The 13,014-nt window shown below is 40.3% G+C and overlaps 1 protein-coding gene across 8 annotated transcripts in view; it reads right to left on the bottom strand.

Moving 5' to 3' along the window:
- Positions 1-13,014, bottom strand: part of LOC134354666 (BMP/retinoic acid-inducible neural-specific protein 3-like) — a 243,721-nt gene that overhangs the window by 50,494 nt on the left and 180,213 nt on the right. For all 8 annotated transcript variants that reach the window (XM_063063762.1, XM_063063756.1, XM_063063757.1 and 5 more), the window contains exon 6: positions 9,878-10,114. In XM_063063762.1, coding sequence (XP_062919832.1) covers positions 9,878-10,114 — 237 coding nt within the window. The remainder of the gene's footprint in view (positions 1-9,877; positions 10,115-13,014) is intronic.

The raw sequence follows: 13,014 nt of genomic DNA, 5'->3' as shown, positions 1-13,014 counted from the left end.
AGGCTTCCACCATGATGAAATGGTGGAGCAGACTCGATGGGCCAAACTGTCTAATTCTGCTCCTATATTTAACACACGTGTAGCACTGGTCTCATCTTGTGTGACTGACTGCCACACTCTATGAGAAAATCAAATTACATAGTATATACTAGGTGCTAGTAGACCATCAGAAACTCCACGTATCAGAAGGAGGCAGTGAATAGAAAAGACACACTGCTGGAGGTAAGTTTTGTTTATAAATGTTAGCAACATAAAGAAAATTTTACATGAATACGAACAATTCAAAATTCCAACATTCTGTTTAGGTTCCAAATTTTAGATGTCAAATAAAAACCAAATTCCTTTTTAGTTAGAATCAGTGAGATTCATTAGAATAACCTTTATTACTTCTGTTTCTCTAACTAATTAGATCTAGTGCTATTCCCTATTTAAAGATTACAGACTAACATTTCCTTTTTATTTATCCCTAGTAAGTTAAGACAACTAATTGAATTCCCATTGTTAAGTATGATAGTTAACTTCAGGCAACACACACAAAATGCCGGTGGAGCACAGCAGGCCAGACAGCATCAGTAGGAAGAAGCACAGTCGACGTTTTGGGCTTAACTTAAGTTGTTAACTTCAGTTTCAGTTCAAGTCAATATGTCTACAAATTCATATTAGAATTCCAATATATTTACAGCTTAACTCCTTTCTTGACAATCCACCAATATCACAACTTTTTAACAAAGTAAGTCTCGTCCAGTAACTTACCAAATTCTTTGCAAAAATAATCAGTTCTTGCCGAAAATCAAATTCAGGTCCTTCGAATGAAAATAAACTTATATATTCAACTGTACTAAATCCTCTACGTCATTTAATATTTTGTTCCCGCACTGGTTCTTCAATCTTGGGTGGCTCGCCATCTTGTTTCTTGGTTCATTGGATGAAATAGTTGATTAGCCACAGAAAGTCAATTCACAATACTTACACAAAAAAAAACCTGACAAATCGCTTGGTATGATTTTTATAAAAATCAGTAAACCTTGTCTTCATCCCTCCACTGGTGGAGCTTTCTAACGTTACATCTTTGGATTTAATCCCTGGGTTACATATGGTTTTATGGTCTTACCCAGATAATTTGAGATTGATGTTACAACTGTTTCAAAAGCTTGCCATTGCTCTAACTATGCATTGCTGTTTTGGCAAGGGAACAGATCAGTTCATGCTGAAGGTCATGGAAAGGAGGTAAAGAGGAATTGTTTCTCAGCATTGTAAAGTTTTACAGCACTGATACACAGCTCATATTTATTACTGAGGCCAAGAGACAGGACAGAAATATGGACATTTGAGATTCCAGAGTCAGAAAAACAGAATGAAAGCTTTAAATGAATAAAATGTTAACATAAGGTGGTGAAAACCTTATGAGTATCAGCAACAACTAACGGGGGTATTGGTGCAGCAATGAAATGGTCTCAGATAATAGGGTATTTAAACAATCATTGACACCATGCCCTGTACACAGAACAAAAGGAAGTTGAAAGGTGGTCTGAAGGTGGAAAGTGGGCCAGAGAGGCTGAAAAATTGTAAGGAGAGAAGTGCACAGCTTGAGAATCGTTAATGACATAGCCGATCCAGTCTAGCAAGCAATACTTTTCTTTCTTTCTTTTCTTTATCAATCTTATTATTAATTTTAAAAAAGTACATATATACAAACAAGAGGAGGATTATCTCAGATATCTGTATCGATAACAATACATATAAAAGGTAAAAAAAATTATCAAGATCATACATAGTGTTAATCTAATAGTATATAATAAAAAATAAAATACTCAATTCTCCTCTAATCATTTCATAAAAAGAAAAAAAAGAAAGAAACTTTTATAATTTTATATATAGAGAAAAAAACACTATTCTCTATAAACAAAAATGAAAAATAATAAAAAGAAAAGAAAAAGAAGGGGACTGGGCAGCCCATATTGAGAGTAAGGCAAGAAAAAAGAAAAACTTTCTGATCAAATCCAAAGTTTTGAGAAAGTAACTGGAAGAGCAATAAATCAAACCATATGAAAATATTGAATGAAAGGTCACCAGGCTTCTTCAAATTTAAAGGATGCATCAAGTGTCTGACTTCTTATAGAACATAGAACATAGAATAGTACAGCACAGTACAGGCCCTTCAGCCCACAATGTTGTGCCGACCCTCAAACCCTGCCTCCCATATAAGCCCCCACCTTAGATTCCTCCATATACCTGTCTAGTAGTCTCTTAAACTTCACTAGTGTATCTGCCTCCACCACTGACTCAGGCAGTGCATTCCACGCACCAACCACTCTCTGAGTAAAAAACCTTCCTCTAATATCCCCCTTGAACTTCCCACCCCTTACCTTAAAGCCATGTCCTCTCGTATTGAGCAGTGGTGCCCTGGGGAAAAGGCGCTGGCTATCCACTCTATCTATTCCTCTTATTATCTTGTACACCTCTATCATGTCTCCTCTCATCCTCCTTCTCTCCAAAGAGTAAAGTCCTAGCTCCCTTAATCTCTGATCATAATGCATACTTTCTAAACTAGGCAGCATCCTGGTAAATCTCCTTTGTACCCTTTCCAATGCTTCTACATCCTTCCTATAGTGAGGTGACCAGAACTGGACACAGTACTCCAAGTGTGGCCTAACCAGAGTTTTATAGAGCTGCATCATTACATCATGACTCTTAAACTCTATCCCTCGACTTATGAAAGCTAACACCCCATAAGCTTTCTTAACTACCCTATCCACCTGTGAGGCAACTTTCAGGGATCTGTGGACATGTACCCCAAGATCCCTCTGCTCCCCCACACTACCAAGTATCCTGCTATTTTCTCTAAACTTAGACAGGACATAATGGAGGAAAGCCAATAAAAAAACAGTAGGTGGATTAGTACTTCTGTTTCAAATTCGTAGAACAGTTGTATTCCCACTTCTGGATTAGCTTCATGAATGAGCAGGAGGCAGAATGGACGGAGTAAAGTTATGGGAAGATGCTGCACCAAATTGGAATGATAATGGTAGACACTAATATAAAATGATTAGAAAGAAATAACTGTGTACAAATGTAGAGCAGCAAGGACAAAGCCATTGGAGCTTGGTGTGAGAGTATGAGTCATAACACAAACAGGCCTGGCCCTTGCAATTTCTTTGTTTACTTGTACTACATGTTCTCTGTAACTGTAACATTATGTTCTGCATTGTTTTCTTTTCTCCTCATACTATCTTGATGTATTTATATACAGAATATCTGGAAGAATGGCTTGCACACAACAGACAACCCATCCTGTAAAGCCTCATTTCAGGGAGGTAGCAACATCAATTTGAGGGAGACTCCCGGAACTTCTGGGAGAGGTGGGGCGTCTGCAATAGAGTAGCTCCTTAGCAGCTAGCCAGCTAGTTTAAATAACGTTAGCTATGCTAATGAACGAATGACACCTGTTAAACTCACCTCAACATGTCTTTTACAGTCTTAACAAACCATGGACAATAGAAAAGTCACTGTTGCAAACAGTGCAGCGAGCAACACTGTCATTATTTTGACCCCTATTAGGCAGGGGTACACTTTAGGGTAGTCTGGGGTGATGTATGTTTTATATTTTGGTTTTTTTGGAACACTCTGCAATAGCGCGCTCTCGCTTGCCATCATCATGCAGCATGATAATGATAAATGGTGAGATTGGGATCAATAATGGGTAGGAAGAAAATTTGATCACAGGGGTTCCAACAAGTAGGATGGAATGATTTTTAGGAGAAAGCAGAAGGTTCCAGAGAGAAAATCAGCTTCAGACCAAGAACATCACATTTCCCAGGACTACTAGTAGATCAGAATTTTGTGAAATACACACACACACTCACATAATTAGTTTATATACTTTGGTGATCTATCCATTGGACAGGGTAAAACGTATTGGAATTTTGTTCTTTGATGAGAATTTTAGAACTACAAAGCACAGAATAACAGGTCCTCAGCCCACAAAGTTGAGACAAAGTATATAAACTAATGATTCCTAATCACACTAATAACTTCTGCTTGCACATGATCTGGATCATTCCCTTCCCAGCATATTCATGTTTCTATCTAAGAGACTCTTAAAAACCTCTGTTGTATTTATCTTTACAATCATTCCAGGCACCCATAATTCTCTGTGCAAAAAAACTACCCCACACATACCCTTCAAGCTTTCTCCCTCTCATCATAAATATCTTCAGTCTAGTATTAGACATTTTAACCCTGCGGAAAAACATTGTCCATCTAGTCTACACACATAAAAATTGCTAGTGAATGCAGCAGGCCAGGCAGCATCTATTGGAAGAGGTACAGTCGACGTTTCGGGCCGAGACCCTTTGTCAGGACTAACTGAAAGAAGAGATGGTAAGAGATTTGAAAGTGTGAGGGGGAGGGGCAGATCCAAAATGATAGGAGAAGACAGGAGGGGGAAGGGATGGAGCTAAGAGCTGGAAAGTTGATTGGCAAAAGGGATATGAGAGGATCATGGGATGGATGGGAGGCCTCGGGAAAAAGAAAGGGGGAGCAGGGAAGCCCAGAGGATGGGCAAGGAGTATAGTGAGAGGGACAGAGGGAGAAAAAGGAGACAGAGATAAAAAAGGAGAAAGAAAAATAAATAAATAAATAAATAAATGGATAGATAGGTAGATAAATAATGGATGGGGTACGAAGGGGAGGTGGGGCATTATCGGAAGTTAGAGAAGTCAGTGTTCATGCCATCAGGTTGGAGGCTACCCAGACAGAATATAAGATGTTGTTCCTCCAATCTGAGTGTGGCTTCATCTTGACAGTAGAGGAGGCTGTGGATAGACATATCAGAATGGGAATGGGACGTGGAATTAAAAGGTGTGGCCACTGGGAGATCCTGCTTTCTCTGGCGGACAGAGCATAGGTGTTCAGCAAAACAGTCTCCCAGCCTGCGTCTGGTCTCGCCAGTATATAGAAGGCCGCATCGGGAGTACAGGACACAGTATATCACCCCAACCGGCTCACAGGTGAAGTGTCGCCTCACCTGGAAGGACTGTCTGGGGCCCTGAATGGTGGTGAGGGAGGAAGTGTAAGGGCATGTGTAGCACTTGTTCCGCTTACAAGGATAAGTTCCGGGAGGGGGATCGGTGGGAAGGGATGGGGGGGGATGAATGGACAAGGGAGTCGCGTAGGGATTGATTGTTGTGGAAAGCAGAAAGTGGGGGTGGGGTGGGGAGGGAAAGATGTGCTTAGTGGTGGGATCCCGTTGGAGGTGGCGGAAGTTACAGAGAATAATATGTTGGACCCGGAGGCTGGTGGGGTCTATGTTTCTCATAATTTGGTAAACATCATCAGATTGCCAGCCAGTCTCCTCTGCTCCAGAGTAAAATACAAACCAAGGTTGTCTAAACTGTCCTCATAGCACATGGCTTCTCATCCAGGGCCCTGGTAAACCTGCTTCTGCACCCCCTCCAAAGCCTTCTGTTCTTCCACAATGAGGCAGCCAGAGCAATACTTCAGATGCAGCCCAACTAGAGTTTTATAAAATTGCAACATAGCTTCTTGGTTCTTGAACTCAGTGCCCTGACTATAAAGGCAAGCATGCAATCATTTTCCATAAACATCTACAGACACTTTGAAGAAGGCAAACGGAATGTTTTAATATTGTAAAGACCATATTTATCTGAAAATGAGTGGCAGCAGAGCCACAAATTATTGAATAGTTACAACAAAAACAGAAGCATTCGGGCAATCATGACTATACTTGTTTCTCTACTAGAGCAACCTTCCAGTTCCACTCACAAAACTCGTCTTCATAACCATGGAAAATGGAAAATGAGCACGAGTGATATGAAGAAACATAGTTAAGCAGTTACCCCTTGCGCAGGTAATGTTTTCCAGATTCTGCATTTAGTAGCACTAAACTCCCAAGATCCACTCTCAGCTTCCAGAAAGAACCTGAGGGCTAAAATACAATGCACAATTGTGATTACATTGCACATCTAGTGCAATCAGTCTAGAAATTTGTGGATGATTACCTTTATTGAACTCATACAGCCACAGCTAGCCAATGTGTGCCAGAGGGTTTTATTAAACTTCAAAATTATTGCCACATTGGAGAAATTCAGTGTCATAGCTTAAAATATATAATAATAATTATGTTGCAGGATGTCCAAGTTTTATAATAAAGAAGAATGATAGGATATTTTGAATTACCGTAATAAAATTATGTAACATATTCCATGAAGGAAGGGATCTGACCATCAATCCCCTTATCCTCAATTCCATTTTTAATGAAAATGACGTGATTTAGCAATGCACACAGAACACTGGAGGAACTCAGCAGGCCAGGCAGCATCAATGGAAAAGAGTACAGTCGACGTTTCGGTCAGGTAGCTTTGTGGAGTTCTTGCTTTCAACACAGTCAATCTTGAAGGTTTACACTTGAGGATAAAATTGGGTGCGCGCTGTTCTTGTTTTGGGTTCAGTGAGTGCTGGTGATACATTGCGATTTGATGTGATCATTGTATTCAAAGGAAAGTTGGAAGGTTTGTGCAAAGGCCTGATGGAAGCTTGTAAAGAGTGAAAAATCTCAAAATCAGTCAATGCAGTTCACCAGTTTGACAGCAGTTCCACCATTGAAAAGCACAAAGGAGCAGGGTGCTATTGACTGTGTTGAGGCATCTTGCCAACTTTGTCATGTATCAGAACAGAAAGAGCTTTCATTACCTTAATATTCAGTAAGTTTGCAACAATAGATAATTGAATCAATCAAATTAACCTTTGTTATCCTGGCCACAATTGAGATATCTTCTGTGAGCAACCAGCATTTCAGATACTGGACAAGTGGAGTGATGAGTACTAGATAATTAAGCTTATGAGGCTCAAAGTTCAAAGTAAATTTATTATCAAAAAAATATATGTCACCATATATAACCCTGAGATTTATTTTCTTTTGGGCATACTCAATAAACTTATAGAATAATAACCATAACAGAACCAAAGGAAGACCACCCATCTTGGACATTCATCCAGAGCGCAGAAGACAACAAAATGTGCAAATACAAAAATAAAGAAATAATAAAAATAACAATAATAAATAAATAAGCAATAAGTACCAAGACCCTGAGATAAAGAGTCCTTGAAAGTGTTTCAATTCATTATGGGAACATTTCAACAATGCGGCAAGTGAAGTTGAGTGGTTATCCCCTATGATTCAAGAGCCTGATGGTTGAGTGTACTAAACCATCAGGCTTTTGAGTTACTCTACAGATTAAGACACTGCTTGCTTATGCTACATTGGAAGCAGTGACATCAGTCATCAGAAACTGTGCCACACTTGGGTCCACAGATGTTTGCATGGAGAAGACAAAGCTCTGTTCCACACTGGTGCACCTTTCTGGACCCTTTCCAAGCACCACACATTTTTGATCTTCCTTCTTTGGTCATCTCATCAAACCCTTATTTGCATATCTCTGCCCCTGGTGAGCAGACACCCTCCTCACCCTAGAGCTGGTTCATGGTAAATCACCATGCAGATCCCATATTTTCAGATAACTTCTGTGTGAACTGTTAGCACCTCTGATTGTTGCTGTCAATGTAGAGTTGAGGAAGAGCATTTCTTTGCCTTTTTCTGATTCATAATAACATTTTTGTAGAAAAGAAGGACTTCTTGCAATAAAGAAGAGGCAGATGAAGGAATTGTGCATTAAAAAGTGATTATGCATGTAATATCTCATAGAGAAGGACTGTGGAGAAGAATGTCAAAGGGATAATTAGGTATGGGAGTATCTTTGTTATTATAAGACTAACTTCAACAATAAGTGTACTGTGACAATGTGATAGCACTGTATTGTAACAGCCAGGTGGGTAGGAAAGGTAAAGGGCTAGAGAGGAGACTGGACTATAGGAGAAAAGGAAGCAGGAGGGCACCCAGAGGAGGTGATAGGCAGGTGAGAAGGGGTAAGAGGCCAGAGTGGGGAACAGAAGAAGAGGGGAGGGCAAGAGAATTTTCTTAAACTGCAAGGTGAAATCGATGTTCATGCCAACAAGTTGGAAGCTACCCAAATAGAATATAAGGTGCTGCTCCTCCATCCTGAAGATGGCTTCATCATGGCACAAGAGGAAACAATGAACTGACATGTCAGTGAATGGGAATCAGAATTAAAATGTTTGGCCACCAGGAAGTTCCGCTTTTGGCAGATGGAGCAGAGATGCTCGATGAAGCAGTCCGCCAATTTATGACGGGTCTCACCAATGTACAGGAGGCCACACTGGGAACACTGGACACAATAGACAACCTGAGCGGATTCGCAGGTGAAATGTTGCCTCACCTGGAAGGACTGTTTGGGGCCCTGTGGGAGGTGAGGGAGGAAGTGAATGGGCAGGTGTGGCACTTCGGTTGCTTGCAGGGATAAGTGCTGGGAGGGGCAAATGGACAAGGGAATCATGGAGGAAGTGATCCCTGTGGTGGAGAGAGTGGGGTGAGGTAAAGATATGTTTGGCGGTAGGATCTCTTTGAAAATGGTGGAAGTTGTAGAGAATGATGTGTTGGATGTAGATGATCATGGGATGGCAGGGAAAGACAAGAGAAACTCTATCATTCTTAAGCAAGGGGGAAGATGGGGTGAGTGCCAATGTTCGGGAAATTGAGGAGATGTGGGTGGAGGAAGGGAAACCCCATTCTTTGAAGAAGGAGGATACCTCTGATTCCCTGAAAAGGAAATCCACATCCTGGGAATAGATGCTGTGGAGATGAAGGAACTGAGAAAAGGAAATAGCATTTTTTCTGGAGATAGGGTAGGAAGAGTCAAGATAACTTGGGAATCGGTAGGTCTCGCCAAGATGCCCCTTCGGTTCAGGAGCACATGCTCATGTTAACTGGTGCTTACTATTCAGCAGGAAGGCCCTTGGCCTGTAGTTAGAAATAATATACGGGAGGACACAGCACTGTTCATGTGCTTTTTACTGAATAGGTGAGGAGTAATCCACAACTACTTAGTGAAATACATCTTCATCAGCTATCGAGTTCAGTCTTCAACTAGTGCAATAAACTTCTATGGACATACTGTAATTAAACCTCATATTTCATGGGATTTAGCCAATTATCATCCCAAAGCTGGAATAAAATCCCTAATCACCCAAGATAAAACAATAATGTGCATTGTATTTTTGAAGAGCAAACTACTCTGAATAAACCAAGGAGAATTAAAAAGCAAACTGTGAATCATAAATTTCATTGGTGAATGGGGATATATAAAGTTTCCAGGTTTGACTCATAATCTCTTGGAACTGAAGAATCAACCAGTCATACTTCAATCAATACCAGGTCAAAGGTTATCTAGAGGAAATGCAGAGACATTATGCAACTACAGTGATGGAGACACATTTGTTCATGCATTCCCATATGACAAGCTGCCCAGTCCTGCACCATTTGGGAAATTTCCAAGTTGAAGCATTCTGTGGAAATGTATTGCAAATAACCCACAGTATGACAGCAATAGAAATGCTCCAAAAAGGGAGAAAAAAAAATAAAGAGACAAAAAAAAAGAGCAAGTGCTGGTGATACACAGGAGATAAGGTAGTATCTGTGAAGAGACACACAATGAATGACCTGAAAAAAATATAATTTCCTCTCTCCAGAATTGCTGCCTGATCTGCTAGGTATCACCAACTTTTTTTTTCAGTGTTTATTTCAGGTTTCCAGCATCTGCATTATTGTACTTTTCAAGAAGAAAACTGTTCTACGTTAAATCTGATTTCAATTGTCTTCATCACCTCAAAGCCCGGTCTTTGTCCTTTCCCTTCTCACACTGCCGGACAAAGAAATCAATATGTTTCCAAAAAAAAAGACCCTGGGGGAGGAGTATCAAGCCATAGAAATGAGACTGCTCACCCGACACCTCAAATTCTTTGTTGTGGTTGGTCCAGCTGTCTGTTATCCACAGCAGATTGTCCTCCATGGCTTGGATGTCCAGAAAAGGGCAGTTGCATTCTGGATATTTGGCTGTACACTGACACCAGCAGTCATGGTCCTTACAGATGAAGCTGCCTTCGGAGTTACAGGCAATGTAGCTCAGAGCTGCCTCAACAAACCGTTCCCGCAGGTGCACTGGCAAAATAGCTTGAAGGCCTAGAATAACAAAGATCAGACAAAGGTTAGATATCTACTCAAGTACCCCCAAATCTAAAAACCTGCATTTACCTATGCCAGGCAGTAAATATATGAAATTAAACTACAGGTCGACCTTCTCTAATCCGGCACCATTGGCACCTGAGGAGTGCTGGATTAGTGAAAATGCTGAAATACAGAAGGATCATATTAAACATAATTAGTGCCGGATTATCGAAGGAACGGGATTACAGGTAGTCGGATTAGTGAAGGTCGACCTGTATATGTTTTGGGAGTTCAAAATAGTATTAGGATTGCAAATGGTTCTGTACTTGGAAGGAGGTGGAGGGTTTATCGCTATAATAAAAATATATCATGTGGAAATCAGGAAAAAGCAGGAATGGATGCAACTGGAATAAACCTCGGCATGGTACCTAATCCCAGGTATAAAATGATACCGCTGCCTGTGATACCTAAGTTGGTCACTCAGATTGACGAATGCCCTGCACCAGCACAACTTAACAATGGCCGCAAGTTATTCATTAAGTCCTGCTGCTTCCAGCACCCAGCACAATTTTAGCTCTCAGTGCAGAGATCTGAGAGCAAAAATTTAAGCTGACTCTTCAGGTCACTACTGAGGAAGCACTTCTCTGTCTATCAGATGAAATGTAAAGGCGAGGCATCCAGCGTCTCAGAACATGGGACTATTTCAAGAAAAGAGGCCGTTTCCAGTGTAACAGGCACAAAAGACTGGAGGAGCACAGCAGGTCAGGCAGCACCCATGGAAATACAGTAGATAAACGGTCGATGTTTCAGGCCAACACCCCAGAGGGAATTTTTATATACTTACTGTAATTCACAGTTTGTTTCCTCTATTATTATGTATTGCAATGCACTGCTGCCACAAAGACAACAAATTTCACGACATATGCCGGCGATATTAAACCTGATTCCAATACTGATTCTGAAATGTTCATCATTAATGCTAAGGCACTTTAAAGGCGATGCAGAGATACAATATGCAGAGTTTTCTATCATTCAGTCTATGCAGGACAGCAGAAAACAACTTGAATCACAGCCAGAAGCAAAATTACTTACATTAACAATCTGCCATTAATGAGGCATTCCATAAATATTCTCAGTGTTGGTTTCATAATTTAATACACTCTAGATTACTTTTGCATTTCGTACCATACTAATAGGTGCTATACAACAGCAGCTGCTGCCTTTTAGCTTGACGCAGTTTATCAAAGCTCCCACAATTCTTGCAACCAAAACTCTGTTCAAAAGAAGTAGACCATGTCCCCTTGTATCCTGCCTGATATCCGTCCCCACAAACAACATTAAATAAATAAACTAACTGATAGATTTTATAATTCTGTTTGATTTTCCTCCATGTACCTGCAAATTGCAAAAGTACTCCATAAGCTGTGCAATATTTGGGATGCGCAGAAGCTGTCAATGACTATATCCTGGTGCATGTTTGTCCTTTTCTCAGTTGTGAATTTTTACAAGTACAAATTTTCAAATGAATTTTAGAGGGCAGAATTACTAATAACATTGTAAGATATTTGCTCTAGAATAGTGAGCAAAGTTTTCCCTTTAAATTAATACTGAGATCATTTTAGGTATATATTAGATATGGAGTGCAAAATACAATTTCAAAAGCTTCAATACACAAATCTTGGAGGAATAGCAAACAATGCACAGAGTAATTGACAACAAGAGGACATAAATTGGCAGATTGCGCAGGCGAGTGGCGGATGAAGTTCAATAAATGATGATGAACTCTTTTTGGAAGAATGTGAAAGTCTTAGCGAAGATGCAACAGAGTAATTATTGGAAAGGTTCCAATGATGAGGGATTTTAGCAATAATTTGCACCAATCCAATGCATAAGCTAGAATGAAGGGAATCTGGGTGCACAATGCATAGATACTTTAATGTGGCTAGATTTGTTGAGGGAATGGTTAGCAACATTTCACAGACTCAGTTCTCTTCTTACGGAGAGACACTGAGTACAAAAACAGGGAAGCAACATTGAACCTATATCAAACACTGGTTAGGTTATCAGCTCATTGTAGAAGAATGTGAAAGCTCGAGGAGGACATTCATAGAAAAAGGATTTTGGCTAAGAAGTCAGTCTGAAGAACCCAGGAATGTTTCCCCGGAGCAAAGAAGTTTGGGAGAAGATTTGACAAGTATGGACAAAATCATGAGAACCTTCAATTAAAGGTGAGCAGGAAGAGTCTGAGAGGACAAAACGGTGGACAAAGACCATCGAGGAGAATATGATACAAAATTCTTCTTAATACAGACACAAAGTCAATCAGGACTTTCAAACAGCCATCAGTGGGCATTTGAGGAAAGATAAGCAGGGCTGTGGGAAAAGAGTTGGTGGGGGGAGGTGGAATGGGATGAGCAGGCTCACTCTACTAAGACTAACTGGATTCTCAGGGGAAAACTGCCTCCTTTCACATCTTAGCAACACTGTAATGCTGACACCACAGCATCAATGTGATATGGAGACTTGGTAATCATACTTACAGGTTAAATGGGTAGAATGGGTTAGTTGGGTAGTCTGAGTTGCTACAGTAACCAATGCAATGCACTGTCAACGACGGTGACTTTAAATGAAATAGTTGATGCTCACTTATTCCCATTTTTGGCACTGCCACTGGGGTGATTTAAGGCAAAGGTACAGATAAAAAGGAGAGATGAACATGGCTTGTTTAAAATAAACTTAATGGGAGTATGTTTAGATTCAACACACGCTTACAATAAATCAAAATGGTGCAAACTGACCTACATGTCTAGAGACATGGTAAGCCATAGAGTTGGGGGGTAGAGGACATTGCAAGCTTTCTCTTCTGGTGGAAGGATAATGATAAATGAGTTTCATTTGGTGATATATTCATCATT

This window comes from Mobula hypostoma, chromosome 12, assembly GCF_963921235.1.
Source record: "Mobula hypostoma chromosome 12, sMobHyp1.1, whole genome shotgun sequence".
NCBI classification, from domain to species: domain Eukaryota; kingdom Metazoa; phylum Chordata; class Chondrichthyes; order Myliobatiformes; family Myliobatidae; genus Mobula; species Mobula hypostoma.
This window is presented reverse-complemented; position numbering and strand designations above follow the sequence as displayed.